The sequence below is a fragment of the Solea senegalensis genome, linkage group LG21 (assembly GCF_019176455.1).
Source record: "Solea senegalensis isolate Sse05_10M linkage group LG21, IFAPA_SoseM_1, whole genome shotgun sequence".
In the NCBI taxonomy this organism is placed as follows: domain Eukaryota; kingdom Metazoa; phylum Chordata; class Actinopteri; order Pleuronectiformes; family Soleidae; genus Solea; species Solea senegalensis.
The window spans coordinates 12,097,824-12,118,622 of NC_058040.1; the positions used below are offsets into that span (position 1 = coordinate 12,097,824).

General features: G+C 43.2%; 1 protein-coding gene across 3 annotated transcripts in view; it reads left to right on the top strand.

The window, feature by feature from the left end:
* Positions 1-18,233, top strand: part of sh2d3ca (SH2 domain containing 3Ca) — a 49,862-nt gene extending 31,629 nt beyond the window's left edge. For all 3 annotated transcript variants that reach the window (XM_044012135.1, XM_044012134.1, XM_044012136.1), the window contains 11 exons: positions 7,084-7,212; positions 9,446-9,595; positions 10,930-11,207; positions 11,964-12,091; positions 12,204-12,573; positions 13,635-13,764; positions 13,871-13,986; positions 14,680-14,851; positions 14,953-15,064; positions 15,315-15,521; positions 16,621-18,233. In XM_044012135.1, coding sequence (XP_043868070.1) covers positions 7,084-7,212; positions 9,446-9,595; positions 10,930-11,207; positions 11,964-12,091; positions 12,204-12,573; positions 13,635-13,764; positions 13,871-13,986; positions 14,680-14,851; positions 14,953-15,064; positions 15,315-15,521; positions 16,621-16,796 — 1,968 coding nt within the window. In that variant the 3' untranslated portion in view covers positions 16,797-18,233. The remainder of the gene's footprint in view (positions 1-7,083; positions 7,213-9,445; positions 9,596-10,929; positions 11,208-11,963; positions 12,092-12,203; positions 12,574-13,634; positions 13,765-13,870; positions 13,987-14,679; positions 14,852-14,952; positions 15,065-15,314; positions 15,522-16,620) is intronic.
* The last annotated feature ends 2,566 nt before the right edge of the window (positions 18,234-20,799 follow it).

Genomic DNA, 20,799 nt, shown 5'->3' on the forward strand with positions numbered 1-20,799 from the left:
AGATCGGAATCACAATCGAAACAGCCGAGCAGAAGAAGAAGGAGGAGGAGGAGGAGGAGGAGAGAGAGAGATAGAGCGCGGAGCAGAGTGCCACTTTTGCTTCGCACAGTTGCAGCGGGAATGTAGGTGTGTGTCATATCCAGTTCACCAGCTGTCACTCATTCCAGGGGGTCGCTTGTGTGATACCATCCTCCTGACTGACAGCTCACACCAGCACTCAGATACTGTACGCACTGTACCCTGCTGCCTCAAGGGAGGATTAGATCCTGTTTGTGTTTGCACGTGTATATACCGTACAGTGTGTGTGTCGTGTATTTGTTACAACTTTAGCGTTGACCTTGTCAGGACCAGTCGTCGCCATGGTGAACAAAAACTGGTCCTGGCAGAACTTCATTTCTGAGGAAGTGGTTAACACGTTTGCACAAGCGCACTTTGCGTCACCGTAGTTACGGAAAAAAATATCTGAGAGCTGAGACGTTGCAGGTCAAAGCCAACATGCGGTTATTACGGTAATTTCCCTCACGCTGTTTGTGTGTGGGAAGAACACTGAAAGACTGGGAAGACTGAAAATATTGTTTTATGCTGTGCAAATGTCTGTTGTTCGTGTACAACCTTTTTGTTTTTCTTCATTTTCATTTGTTAAAACTGTCATTTTAACATGCAGAAACTGTACATAACTGCAAAATATTGGAAATGATTCTGTAAAAATGGGCAAAAGCACTAAGTTACAGGACAATCTCCGGTCCTTTTATGGTTAAAATGAGCCAAAAATGTCCAGATGTTTAGGGCTCGGTTTAAATTGTGGTTAGTTAGTAGACATTTACCTGGTTATTGTTCGGGATATCACTTTGTTTGGGCTGTCCATGTGATTGTAGTGTCTTAAGAGTGTGTGTGTGTGTGTGTGCTCTCTCGCTCATCGTAACCGAGAAGTTGGTCATCTGATGTTGCTGTAGAACATCCGCGCGGTCATTTTCATTCAGGCTGTTTATTATTTATTTATTGACTTGAGTGCAAAGTGGAATCCGTGCAGGAAAATGTACATTAAGAGCGGTAACTGTTCTTTTAACGGCAGCCCATATATGCATATGAGAAACGCTCGTCTCATTTAAGTCGGTTTTTTTATCGTTTCCACTTTTCATCAAAAGCAAATAAAGATGTTGTCATGCATTTTTATGATTTGGTCATTTACAATCAACGCATTTAAATGGGACGTGAACATTAAAAAAAAAAACATCCAACAACAAATTCAGGCTCATATGTTTTTTTGGACTGAGGAGAGCGATTTTATGCTCTGACAATTTTTAAGTTAATGGATAGTAGGAAGACACGCCCCCTAGTGGAGTGGAGGTCTGCACACATCATTCAATAAATCAATTCCCCTCCAGTACTAGGACAAGGCCAGTCGTCCACTGTAACTACTCTACTCTACTCTACTGTAACTTGACGACACTGTGCAGGGAAAGTAACAGACTGACTGTTGGCACAGTCATCAGGGAGCAACCACAGCCTGCGATTGAACCCTCGACACATTTCAAACCTTGTTTAAAAAGTCCTTAAATGTATGTGAACATTTTAAAACAAGGTTTTAAAAAACATTTAAGAAATTGGCTCTATAATAAGTATGAGACCAGGGTGGGTGATACGGCAAAACATCTAAAATGATCACGATAAATGCCAGATAATTAAGAAACAGAGTTCTGCTCCTTAATGAAAGTTGAAGAAAACTTTGGTGAAATGCTTATTTATGAAGAGAAAACAATAAGCTCTTGTCAAACAGCGAAACATTTCACACATACGAGGTAAATATCTCAAAGTATGTTTGCGCAAGTCATCAAAAGAAAACTGTATTGTGATATTGTCATTGAATCATTGAATCAGTGCCCAGTCTGAGAAATGATTAGCAAAAGACTGATTAACTGACTTTAACACAAGTTGGGAGTAAGGATGCACGATGTTATCGGGACAATATCGGTATCAGCAGATATATAGGCTTTAAAATGTGTTAGCGGATATGTCTAATGACTAATTGTTTTGATGCTCATTTATTTTGCACAGTGAAGATATTTTATATCCCCATCTGCTGTGACATGAGTATAAACTGAGTAAATGACCCCTGCAGTTGGGGGAAAAAGGAAAAATGTATGTATCATCGGCCCAAGCATCACTGAAATATCTGGATATCAACTTTGTGAGTTAAACACAAACCTCAGTTCACGAGTGCAGAAATGGATTTTATTTGTTTGTTTGTTTGTACGACGAAGGTCAAGCGAGTCCATCTGCCCGTGTCTCCAGTCTCCGAGTAAATCCCCAGAATAATGATTTGACGCGCCGAATAAAAAGTCAAGGTGTCGGATAAAAAAAAAAACAGCGTGTGCCCTTGCAACAGCAATTTCATTCACTCTGACGCCACGCAATCATCGCCTCGCTCTGAAAAGGCAAAAGGTAAATAGAAAGGTGTGATGTTACGAGCGCTCCTTTTACTGCTCCTATCATTTTACACATGATTTAAAGACCATTATACTCGTGTGAACCACTGTGAATATAACAGTGGCAATCAGGCTGGAGGGCGCAAAGGGATTACATCAGTCTGGGGGTGTCTGATAATGTGTGTGTGTTGGTTGGTGGTGGTGGGGGGGGGTGTATAAGGATTCAAGGGTCTTAATGCATTAATCCTGGTTTCTATCTTCTAAGAGGAGAGGTGGAGTTTAAGGGAAAAGGAGAAAGAGGGAGCAGATCAAAGGATATCAGCATTTGGAGCCCTCACCTCAGTGTGTGTGTGTGTGTGTGTGTGTGTGTGTAGGATTTGGGACCCTCACCCCTCCACACCCAGCTCTTTCCTACCCCCACTGCCGCCACCACCACACATTGTGTTACCATGACAACGGGGTGAGAGGCTAGCCCGTGAGCTGAAAAAAGAAAGAAGGTGCATTCTGACATGAGCTCTCATCTGAGCGCTGCAGCCTGTTCTCAATGCATTCTTCTTTTTCTTTTACCGCAGTTGAATTCATTTTTTTATTTATTCCCCCCCGAGACTTTACCTGGGGAGGGGGGCGGGGTTTAAACTTGTCAGCTGTTATCCTACACTACATTTCTCATTCACGCCGTCACTTGGAGTTGTTTGTTTTCACCGAAGATTCCCTTAAAGGTGCTTAAGGTCGTCCTTCTGCGAGAATTAGCAAACAAATTCGTCATCAGCATCGACGCCATGCTGATTGATGCCGCATGAGTTGCTCCTCCGCTGTCTGTGGATTGTACGAGTGTGGATTTCTCTTTAAATTTGTCAATCGAGTTGTGTCATGAACTCATTCATGAACTTTTTGTTCAAACCCAAATGCCGTTGTCCTGAAAATGGTATATACGAACGTGCAAACTGGACAGAATAAGCAGTGTAAACATGTGCATATATCTTGACTTTCTCCTTTTTTTGAGTGATAGCAGTGTCTGTTTTCCTCGGCGAGGGTGTGGCTGGTGATGAAAGTGTTTAATTGTTCTGCAGCGAGGAAACAGGCTCGAGTGCACGTTGGTTTAACTTCTGTGATGGATCACACCGTGTTGTCGTCTATAACTCATATTCACAGCTCACACACGCCCCTCGGACCCATGTAGGCCTGACTTTCCTCCGTCTATTGAAACCGGGGGTGTCAAACATACGGCCCCGTGGGCCAGAATCGGCCCACCCAAGGGTCCGATCCGGCCCGCAGTCTGCTCATAATGTGCTCAAAACTCAAGTTTTATCATAAAATATCAGAAAACCTTGAAAAATGTTGATCGGTGTTCGTCAAACCTGGAAATGATGATGTTCTCAAATGTCTTGTTTTGTCCAAAATCATTCACTTTTAATGATTTCTTTGTTCTCCAGAGTATGTATGTATAATATGGATGAATTTGCACACACATCATGTGTGTGCAAACACACATGGGCCACACGGTTGGTGTAGTGGTTAGCACACTTGGGCAAGGTTCGTGTGTGCGTGGGTTTTCTCCGGGTTTTCCGGTTTCCTCCCGCAGTCCAAAGACATGCAACATGGGGATTAGGTCAAACTGGACGCTCTCAATTGACATCCCTCACTCAGACACACACACCAAGCTCTTTTCCTCTCTGTATCCTCTTGGGAAAACAAAGTCCTGCATCAGCTGCTAAATAACCTGAACTCTCTCATCTGCTAATGGGCTACCTGTCTTCCTGCACGTCTGCCCTTAATGTGTTCCTGCTCTGTGTGTGTGTGTGTGTGTCTGTGTCTGTGCTTTCCGGAATGTCTGATGTCCTTTCTTGATGCGCGCTGACTGTTTTGTCTGTCTGTCTCACCCTGTGTGCGTGTTGCGTGTCTGCTTCACTTCCTGTCTGTCCGTCCTTTGATTCATGACATGGACTTTTTTTTTTTGCTCTGTCATTTTCACACATAAAATGAAGGGATGACCACGCGCCACAATGCTGCGGTGCATCGCTCAAACAGATACGCACAGCAAAGTAAATACGGAGCGTGACTGCAGACTGCATTTGCATTTCAATCTCTCTTTGCCACTGTTATTGACTCTAATGGCGTAGAAGACAGTAGCAATTAAATTTATATAGTAATGGCAGGAGGAGTGGAAGCAATGAGAGCTATAAAATGAGCAAGAGAACATCAGCGGCAGGGACAAATCACCAAAATAGCGTGTGGAAGTATTATAATTGTAGTTGTGGTACTGGCAGTACTAGTACTGGTTGCCTGGTATTGGTTTTAGTTGTATTGTAGCTGAAATCAAAGTACAAATTGTATGAATAAATATGTCATTGCGATTGCGATATGATTCAAGATATCATTATTCTCATTTTCATTAAAAAAAAACATATTTAAAATGATTACTGTATAAACAAAGATGTTCTTTTCAGTCTGTGTTGCGATTTTGGTAATAGTTCGATCAGTTGTTAATTCATAGTTGTCATAGTAGTTGTATGAATAGTTGAGGGTGTAAGAAAAAAAGTGATTGACTGTGATAACGATGATAAAGTCCTGACTAATATAAGTGAACCATTAGTAGTTGTATCGTAGGTGTTAGTGCCGTTTGACCCAGTAGTAGCAGCAGCAGCTGCAGAACATCCTCAACAAGCCAACAGTGCAACAAACACAAGGATACATTGCCATGGCAACCGAGGAGTCGCCATGCTAGTCATCACAACAGCGGCAGTCGTAGTAATACCACGTTTCCCTTTTGTATTTCTAGTCCAGAATGCTTGTCTCGTATTCTTTTCCCTCACTTTTTTGAACTCCTTTATCTCCCGCTCTTCTCTGCAGAAAACACGCCGTGTGAAGGGTTCAGATGGATGACGCGTGTGCGTGTGCGTGTGCGTGTGCGTGTGCGTGTTTGTCACATGCATGTGCCATTTTCCCTAACCCTCACATATTGGAATTTAACGACGCCGATGTTCGCTCGTGTCTTTCTTTGTCCTTGTCGCATCACTTTTGATTGTCTGTCCATTCCCAGTCCTCTCTGTCACCGTGTCCCCCCTCATGTCAGTCTATTGCTTCAACTGTATCATAAATAGAGCCCCACTGACATTTCAATTTACCCCAACACCCCACACACACACACACAGATGCACACACACCACCTTCACTGTTGAGCATCACTTCAGTGGCGAGGCTCCTCTCGGTTTCCACAGAGACAAGGAAAAGCAATAACTGCACACTTGACCTCTCTGCTCTTTTATTGGCCTCTTCTCCCCTTTACACTCACACACACACACACACACATATATATATAGATATACATTCACACACCTCAAATCTAATCTGGGAGAGTGAGCCTCCATTGTGATATTCCTCCATCCTCCCCTGAGGCCCTGGAGAAGAGAGGAGGAAGAGAAGGGCAGATGGGGGGGCCGGGGGTGGGGGTAGAAGTTAATAATGACCTGGAGACGATAACATCGATTATTTTGCTCATGTAGTCTCCGCATATCACACACACACGCACACACACACAGATACACACATATGCATTTCCGATGCTCGCTCACAACAACAACAACAGTGTCACAGTGTACTGAAACTTTATGGCGGCGTGGTATTGAAGAAGAAGAAGACGGGAAAAGAGAAAGAGAGAGAAAAGAGATGAAGGAGCGTATTGGGGGAAATGACAGGGTAGCCTTAGCGACAAGACTGTTTACTGTTTATTTTGGTCTCCACTCTCATTTCTCTTGATATTGGCAGAGTCAAGATTATTTCCTCTCTGTTTATTCCTGAGTGGATTTCTGTGTTTTGTGCATATTTGTGTAAGTGTGTGTGTGTGTGTGTGTGCTCTGTTTGCCTCCTCTTAGATCATCCATCTCAACTCAGTCTTTCCAGAGTCTCCTGTTGTTATGGCGTCTTCACATAACATCAAGATTTACTGTCTCTGCGTCCGTCCACCTACAACAAACAACTGTTGACTGCCGTTGATGCTGTGTGTGTATATATATGAACACTTTCTCTTCTTCAGGGCCACTTCACGCGTGTTTACTTATCGTTGGCCTCTTATTGTGCGGCTTTAAACAGTCCATGTGCAATATGTGCGAAACAAAAACCTCGACTTATGCCGCTTTCGTTATCTCTCGCACACACACACACACACATGCGGCGCTGAGTCTTTGTGTTTGTCGGTAAATAAGTATGAAAATGTTCAGTGGAATTTATTTCCATGTTTTACAAGCCTGATTTCCCTCGAGCGCAGTTCTTTGTGCAAACGGGAATAGGAAGCTTTGAAATCAGAAATCTGATCCAGTGGTTTGTGCGTGTGTGTGTGTGTGTGTGTGTGTGTGCGTGTGTGCTGGGCGTCATTACAAGCCATCCTCCTGTGTGACCGTCGCTCAGAAGCTAAAGCGAGGTCTCAGCGGTAAATGAGAACAATAAGGGCTTAATCATGATGACTTGTGCATCGGTTCTTGTTTGTGTTTGTTGAAAGGAAGCCACACAAGCATCATATATTTGCTTTTAATGTCTAAAAACGTGTATTTATATGTTGAGCAATAACCCTCTGGGATTCACCTGAAGAGATAAGAGACAGCTACAGATACTCCGATGACACTGATGTCTTTCCTTTCCTCTGCATGTTGCCTTCGTTCAGTTCTCCAAGGAGAAGTACCTGCTGGAGTCTCCTCCGGAGAAGCTTCGCAAGGAGCTGGAGGAGGAGCTTAAACTCAGCCCCGCTGACATCAGGAGCCATGGCTGGTACCATGGGCACATACCCAGAGAGGTAAGCGCACAAATATGCATGAATGCATAGTGGAGCTGAACAATGTTGTACTTTTTAAATTGAAATTGCAACATAAAGCGAGGCCGTTTTTGCAAATGGCAACAGCTGCAGTTTAATTCTCCTCTTTATGTTTATTTTATCTCTGCAAATTAAAACGTTCTGCTATCAGAATTTGGAGTAGTTTGAGTGTTGATAGTGTGTGGCTCTGCTCCATCACATACTGTAGTACAGCATTTCTGTCTCTCCACTGTTCACATCAGAAACACAAATGTCAACATCATCATAATGAAACTTAACCCATAAATTGTACACTATTTGAACAAATGTTGCATTCAAGACATTGTTATCAATATTTAACCCTTTTAAACATCGTATTTATCACTTTTAACCACATTTTAAGGTTGTGTTTACTTACATAGTGTGTTACAAACCTACAAGACTTTAAAGGAAACCAACCTCTTTAGACAGATACACAGTGAATATTGAACTGAAGTTAGATATTTTCCCCTAAAATCATCCAGCCAAAACATCTACACTGAAATGATTTGATGAAGATGTCACCATGGAGTGCGAAGCCTATTATTACCTTTTATAATATCACAATACAACATCAATAGATTCACTGAAAATGCGATTTTACAAATGAGTCTTTGAAAAGAAACTTGATGTTTGGATGAAATCCTTTCGACAGAATAATGTCTTTCACCCGTGCAGAAATCCCATGTATCTCATTTGTCAGCTTGCAAAATATCAGTTTTCAGTCCTGAAGATATTAAGAAAATCATGAATCCTGGATCAATACTGTAAGTAAATAAAGAAACGTGCGTGTGTGCGTGGGGATGTGGTTGCATTGGCTCAGCGGTTACTCGGCCTAAGTCTGTGGCTTTGAAAGCGCAGTTTAAACGCTTTACACACAGAATGACACTGATGAATGAATCCCATCGTCTGTCACAGCTCAGTAGAAATTGCTCTAGTGTTCAGAGGGAAGGAAGGAAGGGGAGACTCTGCCAAACGGACAGCTGCACGTGTTGCCGATCGGCGCAATTGAATTTCACAGCTGGTGACTAAGACACAGATACAAGACACGGGGGGGGGGACACAACAAGAGACCTGTGCACACACGTCACATGCACATGTGGAGGGTTCTTGTAAATAGACCATCAGCCTCTGCTCTCTGTCTTTCACACATACACACTGATTCAAATCAGCCATCTGTGAGTGTTTCCTCTTTTTTGATTTACATAAACTATTCATGTATTCATAGCTTTGCCCTGGTGCAAAGTTGGGGGGAAACCCCTGAATAAACAATACTTAAAGACTGGATCTCGTCTACAACTGTACACCAGCGTTCCCAAATCCCCCTGTGTCCTTTGCGCTCGCTCTCTTCATCCTTTTGTCCTATAAAGTTAAATCTATATAAAGCACATGGACAAGTCTTTCATGTCAGTACAACAAGTTACTCATTGACTTTGTTCCACTGTGTCATGGAAAAGTAACTTTTTATTGAATAAAATTCACCCAGCAACAACAACAACAACAACAACAAAAACCCTCACCAGAAGTTGAGGGCCTCTCATTGTGAGCTTTTCATCTGAGTATATACTGCCCCCTGCTGGTGCACGGTGCCCTTTGATGTCTTCTGTTGGGGTGAATTTATAGTGATGCACAGCATTATCCCTCATCAGAAGTCTTTTACTTTTACAGGGCAACATTGCTCAGTTTGTGTAATGTGTGTCTCCATTAAAACATGAACGGCGGATCAATATTTGTGATTGCCTCTCTCGCAGACACCACTGACACATCGGCGGCGTTTGGTATTAGTGAGAGAAACAGCCTGAAGCTGTCCCATTCACATTACATGGGGAGATGTTTTTTTCTTTTCTCAATTGCCTGTTCTGTCAATAAAACTAAAATAATAACGTGGGTTTTTTTTAGTTTTAACAGAAGCGCAAGTCAACAAAACGAGAAAATCATTACCTCTATTGTTCTTGGCATGTTATCAATCATCTCCGGTTCCAACTGTGCATAGCGCGAGCAGTTTGGCAGCGAGGGAGATAGTTGTGTTTGTTCAGCAACACAAACTGTCCTAGGGCGCTGTCATAAATAATCATGATTCCCTAATTTCAATTATTCAACAGTGTGTGTGTGTGTTCTGATAGTGAGTGAGTTTTATTTCACACTTGTTGTTGTTTTCTCTCTCTCTCTCTCTCCCTCTCTCTCTCTCGCCGTCAAGGTGTCTGAGACTCTGGTTGTGCGCAACGGCGACTTCTTAGTGCGCGACTCTCTGACCAATGTGGGCGACTACGTTCTCACCTGTCGATGGAGTAACGAGGTTCTGCATCTGACGATAAGCAAAGTTCTGGTGAAATCCAGTGACACCAAGGTACGGTTTCCCCTTGCTTTTAGGTCATACTGTGTTCTGCAGGCAAAAAACAACAGGAACAAGTGTTGTTGCATATTGTCTATAGCAGGGGTGTCAAACTCATTTATGTTCAGGGGCCACATACAGCACAATTTGATCTCAAGGGGGCCGGACCAGTAAAAATAGTAAAATAATAGCAGAATAACCTATGAACAACAAGAACCCCTTTGTTTTTTCTCCTTTGGTTTACATTTACTGAAGGATAATTTTACAAAACATGAAATTTCTTGAGAAATATAAGTGCAATTTCAACAATATCATGCCTAAATGTACTATTTACACAGCACACTGGATCTATAAAGGCACAAACATTTAGTGACGGGTATCTGGAGCATTTGACATTACATTTAGATTAGTGTGAAATTTGAACAAATTCATCCTGTGGGCCGATTGGACCCTCTGGCGGGCCGGTTCTGGCCCCCAGGCCGTATGTTTGACCCCCCCTGGTCTATAGTTTCACTCATTCGTTCATTTGTTTTCTACCGCTTTAACCTCCACGTGACGACGTACACCCAGTGCACAGGGCCACATGGAGAAAAGCATCACCATTCACTCTCACACTCACACTTACGGTCAATTTATTAGAGTGTCCTATTTGCGTCATCCCCTGCTTTTGGACTATGGGAGGGTTAGGGAGCCCGGAGAACCCGGAGAACCCGGAGAACACCCGTGCACACACAGGGGGAGAACATGCAAACTCCATGCAGAAAGACCCTTGTGTCGTCTATACTTTGTTTAATGCAAATCAAATGATGAAGTTAATTGGCTACATCCATATTTACGGTTAAGAAAACTTAAACTTTTCTGTTTTGTTTATTATTATTTGTCTATGAACATGCAGGTCTGTCACATCTGTAAAAAATATCTAGAGCTGCAATTCACGATTATTTTCTGACTAATCTGTCGATTATTTTCTCAAACCTGGAAATGATGATGTTCTCAAACGTCTTGTTTTGTCCACAAACCAAAATGATTCACTTTTAATGATGTATTTTAATGATGTGTTTTAATGATTTGTTCTCCAGAGCAAAGAAATGAAGAAAATATTCACATTTAAGAAGCTTAAACAATCGGAAATCTTGTTTTAATCATGAAAAAAGCTTTGAACCGATTCATCGATTATCAAAATAGTTGTCAATTAATATAGTAATCGATTAATTGTTTCAGCTCTACAAATATCTTTTGTATGAAAGGTCTATTAATCAGCCTCGACTCTCTAACATGTGCGACCTGATAACTGCAGGTCCATAAGATGGTGCATGAAACGTCTGCTGCTCTCGTGTCCTCACCCTCAGGTGCAGTACATGTTGGAGACAGACAGTTTCGACTCGGTCCAGGAGCTCGTGCGGTACTACATAGGCCAGCGCAAACCAGTCTCCCAGTCCAGCGGCGTCCACATCTACTGTCCAGTGAGCAGAACTCTCCCCCTGCGTTACCTGGAGGCCACGTTCGCTTTGTCCAACAACAAACAAGGCTCCGGCTACTCGCCATCCAGCCAGAGGGGAGCGTACATCAAGAGGAGGAGCGTCACCATGACCGACGGGCTGACGACAGAGAAAATGATACCACACAGGTGAGCAGGGGCGAAGGCGAAGAGGTTAATAATAATAAAGGTTAATAATCGTTAATAATTGTTTCGTTCTTGCCTTGTGTTACTGTGCGTACACGCTCAGTGACTCGGACAGTCCCAGTCCAGTTGGGACTCCGGTGGCACCACCAGATCCAGAGCTGGAACCTGTGCCCAACAGCAGGTCATGTGTTTGAGTGACACTAGTCTTGTGTTTGACCACTAAACTAGTGAACGTGACTCCCACATCCCCATGGTCCCCCTCACTTCACCTCCCGTAGTTACGAACGTTAGTGGTGTTGTAAAAACGACTTGTTCGCTCGACCACTTCTGCACGAGATCGCTTCAGCTACCGCCAGGATGTTTGGAACGGGAGACGCAAAGAAGGAGCAGAGAAATATTCAGTTTTAAAATGATGAAGTTTTTAGCTCCTGCTTTTAAGACTTGAACATGGCTTTTATTTATCAGTCCCACAATGATATTTCTGTGTCGTGAAGTCGAACAACTTCTCTTTGGGGTTCTAGCAGATAAAACAACGTCTCTCTGTTCTCTCACCCTAGCATTTTTATCCTGAACCACACTTGTTACACGTTCCTCCCTGAGTTTCACTCCTTGTGTGACGTTTCCTTCACTAACTTGGCCGCTTTTAATTATATATATATACTGTACATACACATACATATATATATATATATATATATATATATATATATACATATATACGTATATATTAAAAAAAACTCCTTTATGCTCTGTTTGCAGCCCGTCCACAATCCACCACCACAAAGATGCAATGCGAAACTGTGCGATGAGCATGGACCAGATCCAGGAGTACCGCTGCCCGTTGTCACCTGTTGGGGAAACCCCGATGTCGCCCGCGTACAGTGCGAGTAAGTGACGCCAACGCGCACTAAACTCTCGGCGTGAGATTCACATTCACCCTCAGATTCATCAGCCCTTCACCCACATGCAGATTTTGAGTGGATTCTCTTGGTTTTTCAGTCACCAGGCAGCGAGCCCACTCGGGCGGCCGGGTCCTGGCGGTTGTCCCTCCCTCCCCTGTGATGCGTCACTCCAGCGACCCTCAGCTCAGTCCCTCGACCGGTAACAACCCTCCGGAGCACCCCGCGCACACCTCACATTCGGCGCACTCCTCGCCTGCCCATCATCCCGGCTACCAGTCGCATTCCTCAGAAACTGCGGGGAGCTACTGTGACCTCAGACCCTGTCCCGCCGGGCCCCCGAAGCCCCCGACTAAGAGCTACGTGGAGAGATTGCGGGTTGAGGAGAGGAAGGAGGAGGGTGCGAGGGAGGGAGAGGAGATGTTCTGCACCCCACAGATGGAAACAACGTCCTCATTCAGGCCGTCCAGGTACGAGACACAAAGACTGACTCATGAAATTCAGGATCTGAAACTGGTCTAAGGGATTGTAGACACAAAATGCAAACAATGCTGTTGAAAAACTGTAGGTTACAAACTCCATTCGCTGTGGAAACCTATTTTACCTAAAGGGGGAAAATAAAATGAAAAAAGTGTATATTTTGGACTTTTCAGCAGAGTCAGAAGAAGTAAATGAACAGACAGTCCTTTATTCCCCTTGTTGTGGATCAGGTGTAACACACAAAGTGATAATTACACTAATTACATTTATTAGGAAGGTAAAGCTCTTTATGTTGAAATAAATTGGGGTCACTGAGAATAAAAGGTCAAGACCTCTACTGACATTTTGTCATAAGGGCACAAATGTGAGAGTGAGGCACTTTTAAACCGGGCACTGCAGTACACAGCGAGAGTAATGAGTGAGCGGAGACTTGAGTAAATGGCTCGCGCTCCTCTGGGAAACAGCTCGGGGGCCACGCTTTGTTCCGTGGTCATAGACACGGCAGATATGGGATGTTGTTTGACTTACAGTGTCACTGGAGGACACAGTCGTGTGTGAGGTTTTGTGCTAAAGTGTCAGCAAAGGAGATGAAGCGGGCTTTGGACAACTCAGAGTCTGCTGTGGAATAATAGTGTCGGGGGATTATTGTGAGGTATTTGTTAGCACTGCTGGGAGAACGAGAGCTAAAAGCAGAAGAGGCTCAGCACACTGTAAGAACAGTGTATTTTAAACTAGGAAATGGATGTTTTATATATTATATGTATTATGTAATAGCTCTACATTCTGACAGACATCACTTGGGGTTTGCTGTGTTAGGGTCCATAGCCACTCAGTAGCCAGAACCCCACAAAGAGACAATCCTCCAGAGGCTTGTGAGTTTAGGCTGTTTGCCCCCTGGCAGCAGCAGACAGGAAGTTAAGAAGTTAAGAAGTTAAGTTTTAAGATCCCGTGTGTCCCTTTACGCCTCCCCTTTCCAGTGTATCAGGCACCTACAGTGGCCTGTTCCACCTCCACACTGTAAACAGTTGTTTTGTCGATGCTCCGGGCGCAGGTACGAGTCTCGCCTCATGCCGCCTGAGAATAAGCCTCTGGAGATGTCGGTGCTGAAGAGAGTCAAAGAGCTGCTGGCTGAGGTGGATGCAAGGACCGCGGCTAAACACATCACCATGGCGGACTGCACGGTACACACACACACACACATGCACTTCACGTACAAGCACGTACACACATTTATAACAAAAACCTGCGCTCATGTCACATATCTAATGTTGCTTAACCCTCGGACAGGTGGCCAGAATACTGTGCGTGAACTCAGAGATGCAAAGGATGATGGGAGTGTCCTCAGGGCTGGAGTTACTGACGCTCCCACATGGACATCAGCTGAGGCTTGACCTCATGGAGAGGTACATACGCTCCTTTTTTGTTCTCCCCCCACTGTTGTCTTTTATGCATCACTCACTGATTTCTTCAGTAATTCAGATATTGATTACCTCTGCCCTGCAGTTACTCTCCTGCCGCTGCTGCTGCCTCTTTTTTCTCGTCTACAGTCATTTATTCTTATCTTCGCCATCTCAGTCTCTTCTCATCTTCTGCTGTCCTGGTCACACACATACGCCGTATATAAGAAGGCACTGAATAGCCACGGGTTTGACTCTGAGTGGACGTCGATGCAGAAAAAAAGAGCCTATTTCCTTTCTTCATTTACGATATCAGTAAACATTTTTATCCGAGAGTTGATGATCCCTATCGCTTTCACGTCTTTTGCACACGATATAATCGTGTTTAGAGGAGGATAGATGATGAAGCACGGCACATATGGTTTACAGCTGATATCGTCCAGTTATAACCTGTGTGTAAAGCGTGAAGGCCTCCTGTGGCTGAGGTCACGACCTGTTACCTCTCGCTTCCACAATCTGATAAATAATAAACACAAGAAGAGCTAATGTTATAAAAACTTAATATGATGCATTAAACTGTGCATCACAACTTAGTATTATTATTATTATTGTTGTTCTTATTGTTATCATTTGAGGCAGATGGCTACATCATCACAATCTGCCACAATTATTTTAATTTTATCCTTTATTTTTTTGTAGATTCTACACCATGTCCATCATGATGGCAGTGGACTTGCTGGGCTGCACGGGCAGCACAGAAGAGAGGGCGGCGCTGCTTCATAAGACCATCCAGTTAGCAGCCGAGTTGAAAAGCAACATGGGCAACATGTTTGGCTTCGCTGCTGTGATGAGAGCCCTGGAGTTACCGCAGGTCACAGAGCTACTGATTAAAAAGAAGAGTCACCATTGTTTTCTCTCCTCAAGTGCATTATTTAAATGACTATTTCTGGTTTGTTTTTCATGACTTTACAGATTTCCCGCCTGGAGCAGACGTGGGTGACGTTACGGCAGAGACACACAGAGGGCGCCATTTTATACGAGAAGAAACTCAAACCTTTCATGAAGAACATGAACGATGGCAAAGGCAAGATTCTCACTTACATGTACTATTAATAAGTATTTGTATTGTATAAGCGTGCGTGAGGATTTTACATTTAATTATTCATTTGAATTCTATGGGACTAAATTGAGTGGGGGGTTGTTTGTGACCCCGCCTATCGACCCATGTCACCTGAGATTGGCACGGTGCCCCCCCTCAACCCTCATGTGGAGGGTAAAGTCGTCGTAAATGGATGGAGATGGTTGGATTATTTAGAATTTCCTTTGCTTTACAGAGTCCAGTGTTCTGTCCAGCACCTCGTTCCCCCACATCATTCCCGTCCTGTCATTACTGGAGCGTGGCCTGGCGCTCGGCGAGACGCTGGAGCCGTGGGAGAGCGCAGAGGTCGGCGTCGACGTGGTCATGTACCACCTAGAGGCGGCTCGCACCATCGCACATCACGGGGGAATCTACAGAAGCAACGCCGAGGCCAAACTGCAGGGTAAGTGGTAGCCTCTGCTTTGACTCATCAGCGGACACACGAGGACCAGAGGAGACATTCTGCACTTTATTATTATCTTCCCCCTCAAAGGATTCGCATTTAATTAGTTGTCTGTTACAGATGATTAAAGAGACAAATGAACGCAATAATCAATCAACAAGGGGGGAAATCTAATCAAAGCACACTTTTACTATTAATCTAAGACACATCAAAAACTACAATACACACCAATGAGGGAGAGGCTGAGCATGAGCATGTATGGCGTGTGTGTTACATGTCATGCTGATATATTAGCGATAATAAAGATCTGTGTCATCGTGACATAGCCGATTTGATGCGGCGAGTGTGTGTGCGTAATTGCGATGTTGACCGTATTGATCCCTAATTCTCTCCTATTGGCTCTCAGTTTGAGGTCATTACTGGTTTATTGAGCAGCCTTTCAGTAACTATCAATTCACATCTTTGTTTTCCGTTATATGTTGCCATCGATCAGCCCTGACCTCGCTGTGCTCCTCACATCGACTGAGCGAGGGAGCTCACTTAACGCCTCTGTTGGAACTGTTGATGTTCAAAGACGATCTGGGATTTCGTTTTTTTTTATGTTATTGGACATTTGGGAGGGAGGCACTGTGTCACCGTGGAGGGATAGCGGGTTGTTACTGTGACGCCTTATTTCAACAGAAGGGAGCTTCGTTCTTTAGCTCAGGAAAAGTCTGCATGACGAGATTGTCCCTCACTAAGGAGCCTTTTTAGTGCCTTCAGCTGCTTCCTGTCGTCTTCATCAGCGAATAGAACGGAGTCAGGGTTATTGTTAACAGTATGTGTGACAAACTTAAATGACTTGTTACATAATGCACTGTGTCCATTAACATTCTCAACTACATTTTACATCTAATGTTTATTTTGTGAAGTGTAAAAAAATCCGAGACACGCCGTAAAACTTTTCTCTGCCTTTTTTTATTCGAGAGTCGTTTAGTGTTACTTCTAGGAAGTAAATTATATTACCTATAAAATGTGTTCAAATACCTGCAAATGTGAATTTTTTGTTGTTGTAACTCCTCTCTTTCCCTCTCCTCCTCCTCCTCCTCCATCTCTCCAGGACTCCAGGAGCAAGCAGAAATCCACGAGATCTTCCAGACAGAGTTTCAGATGCGTCTCCTGTGGGGCAGCCGCGGCTCCGAGGGCAGCCAGTCGGAGCGCTACGAGAAGTTCGACAAGGTTCTCACCGCCCTCTCACACAAGCTGGAGCCTCCCGTGCGCCACAGTGAGCTATAGCACATGACCCAGTGCCCCGGCATCAAAGAGACACCTCCATTTTTTATCACTCTCTTCTCATAGACGTATACAAAGTCTTGTTTTGCATCACGGAGTATGATGTGGAAGAGTCCAGTATGAACACTGGGGGGGGAGGGGGGAGATTGGACGAAGCGGCAGCTAAAAGAGCATGTGCACCGAGCACTGTAGGAATACAGAGGAAAGCGTTTGCACTGACTGTGGACGGAGCTCCTTCTGTTCTCACTTAGGCTTACAAAATATTTAAAAGGCAACAAAGAGGAGACGAGCTGAGGCGATGCAGGGGACCAGCTCCTCTGCCTATGGTGTCCTCCAAGGGCCAAACGGAGCTGCCGAGTTTGTCTTTTTGCTCCAATTAGAAAAGAACTGCTGTCACACACTGTAGCAGAAATGACGACAAGAACATAACATAGCTCATACATAGATATTTTGACCGTGTGAATGAATGTGTCTGTCTGCATAATGTAAGTATAGTATGTTTACATTCCTCTGTTGTTGTTGTTCTTTTTCCTGCCTTATTTATTCGTCACGATCAAAGGCTGGCTGTCAGAACACCGCGGACGCGTTCACGGAGACTCGTGAAATATGTATGAAGCAGTCCTCCCATTAATTCCCATTAAAAATGTATCGGGCATGCATTTATACATTTATCAGGAGTGAAACATTTGCCAAGGAAATGTTGGAACTTCCGTATGACGTCTTTATGGGGGGAAAAGCAAATACTAACATCTTTTTAAAGCAATGTTTCACTCGGAATCGGATCATTTACGAACATGTGTTCGGTGTTACGCTACTTTCAGTAATCTGGAGTTTGCCGAGATATTTAAAGCGTTTAATGCATGCATCTCTAAATGTTGCACTCAGTAAAATATTGCTTTAAACTTATAATATAATTGAGAAGTACGGTATCTGTGGAGAGTCTTCAGCCATAGAGAGAGAAGGAACCGTTGACCACAGCCCTGCCACAGACACTGTTTTTGGTTGTACATCTATCTTTTAAAGTTTCTCTTTTAGCAAAACACCTTTAATAATTTGAATGTTTTTTTGTTTTGTTTTTTTTGTTATGTTTGCTTGTGTTCACTTCTAAAGCATTACTGTATTTTACAGTATGTGGCTCTGAGGTGACTGAGCCGACTCTCGGGCCTATGCAATCATTTCAACCAAGGGCTGAGACCCCGAACACCCCCTCAAACTTCACCTCCCTTCTGAAACATCCATGTCTTACCCGAACTGGTAATCTATATGTCAACGAATCTCAGATATCACTCAAACGATTCCACACATACGTGTACGTATAATGCTTCCCTGTAGATGTTTAAGTGGCCCACTTCCTAGTCTGAACTGCGACCTGCAGAGGAGTCATGTGCCACTTCCCACTATTGTCCAACAGGGGGTGATGTTTAGTCAGCATATTTAAAATAATAATAAAATAAAGAGTCATTCATTGTAATTCAATACAACAGGAACTCACACAAATAAAAGCATTAAATTGTGTGTGTGTTTTGAGACCAAGAGGATGCCTGCTGGTTTAGGTTTGATATCTGCTCACACTGAGGATGAATAAGTGACGATGATGATGATGATGATGATGATGATGTAATGTTTTATATTTGTCTTGTGTTCTGAATGCTGTACAGCAATGCTCTGACTGTACGTTGATTCTCCTGCGAGAGGAACTTGAAAAGCGCAGATTAAGGACTGAGCTCATGTTTTTTTTACGTACTGTACATAGCTATTCACTTTCTTTTTTTTCCTTCTTTTTTAAAAATAAAATGGTTGCTTGTCTCAACAAGTTGACTCCCGCGTTCGAACGTAAAGCATACTGTACATGTATGGAAATAATGTAAAATGACCTTGCTAAGAGAACAGTTCTGGAAAATTCTCTCTACTTATTGACTCATTGTTCAGTCTATGATGAAAAAAATAACAAAATAGCCAAACTTCAATTTTCTTAGATAACATTATCAGACTGGAAATTGTTTTTTTAGATATACATGGGACGTTGCCAAACACGTGAATTCCCATATAAGCACGTGATAATTACAGATTACAGAGAGGAGGGTGAGTAGCAGCTGTTAAGATGTATACACATTATTGCTGTTAATGAGTTGCTGTGTTGTGAGTTGTGACATAAAGTCACAGCCAGTAGGGGGAAGCATTTCACCGCAATGCCAAAGCCAGCTGGCTTATACAGTATTTCACGGTCCCTTATGAAGCCAACTGCATTTATGAACATGCTTGGTATTGTAGGTGATTACAGAGCCGTGCTTCTGGTTTTTATTTTAGTCTTTTCCAAACTGTAGTAACATAACATATGTGCTTTCCCACACACTCAAGATATACTCCATTAAATATTTGTTATATGGAAAATACACGGCGTGAGGAGCACTGAGCATGCACGGATCGTACTTTGTTCTGTACATGAGCCCCACAGTGTCTGCAGAGGGAGAGAGACAAAGACAGATGGACTCTGTGTGTGTGTGTGTGTGATTTTTGTGCATGCAATAACACAGTAGTTGCAGGAATACTGCTGTTGCTCTTGCTGCTTATACCCTGTTACAGAGGGGGGGGCAGTAGTGAGGCCTGGCAGACGCTCAGGAGAAGGTGTACTGCTGTCAGGAGAACAGAAAGAGGAGGATGTATTTGTGACAAAGTAAAAAAAAAAAGTGATGTGTAACAGAAAATAGCGACGCAGAACAGAAATACAACCGAATCAAACTGGGGGAGAACAGAACAGGAATCCCCTAGAATAATCTACAATAGAGAATCATCGTTCACTCTGCTCTTTGTCTCCCTTTTCCATACAGTTCCATAGGCGTAACATGTTATGGATGTAATCTCTAAGAGGATTCTCTCTGCTTGGTATCATGGTACATGTTAATTTCAGCGCTTTATGTTCCTTATTGAAATGGACCCGAGATCTCCCAGGCCTGTCTGCCTGCCTGTCAGCCAACCGTCATCAATTCACCCCTAATCTCTCCCCCCAGCCCTTTTATAGCAAATCCATTGTGTTGGTCATTGTCATCTGATCATGTGTGACCCAGGCTGCTCTATAGCTGGTGCTTGGCAGCGTAGCGTTGACTTTTGACATCCATCTACGGGCAGATATTTGTGACGGTGTGAAAACTTGACTCGTGGATAAAGAATTGTACATTTGATTCACTCAATTCTAGAAATGTCTGTTTAAATAGCCTTTTTATTAGTTAGCTATGGCACTGATGGAACTCTTGGTGCAGAAAAAGCTCAGAAAACCATTTGGAAAAACACAGTATTTGTCACATCAGAGGTTACTAATGACTAATTGAGTAAAATAATAATAAAATAAATGTCCAAGCAAGAAATGTAGATGGTGTGTGAATATTAAATAATCATTTATATGTGGCATTTAACATTGTAGTGTATATTCACACAAACTTTTAGGCAAACAATAGTTCCAAATAATACTAAACAATGTATCTGGATTTAAACCCAGTGTTTTGTTACCCTGTACCCAATTTAACCCTAATAAAATCCTATTAACTGTACATACTGTCAATATTTTTGTACAGCTATCAACTGTAGGTTAAATGTAATTTTGTTTATGGCATATGGAAATGAAAAAACACAATCACAGCACAATTGAAGCGTGTGGTACCCTCCAGATCAGGAGTATTTTAACCTCAATGCAGCTTAGCAAATGAGAGGTGACACGCAGTGCTGGTGTGATCACTACTCGGTAATTTGCTCTATAACCATGAAACTTACAGCCATGAAAAAAACCCCACCTTCTGCCTCCCCTCTGAGTTCACCCCATGACTGTTTTTCACTTGTTAAGTTGGGATGGAAGACAATAACCAGCAACCATACTCATCATGTCTTCATTACCTTTCAGCACTTCCGCAGCTAACTTTTCCATCACTCTCGCTTTCCCGCCTGCTTCCTCACCCCTGCCAGGCCCCTGGTCGATCTGTCTATCTGCCCCTGCACTGACTCCTCATTAACACAT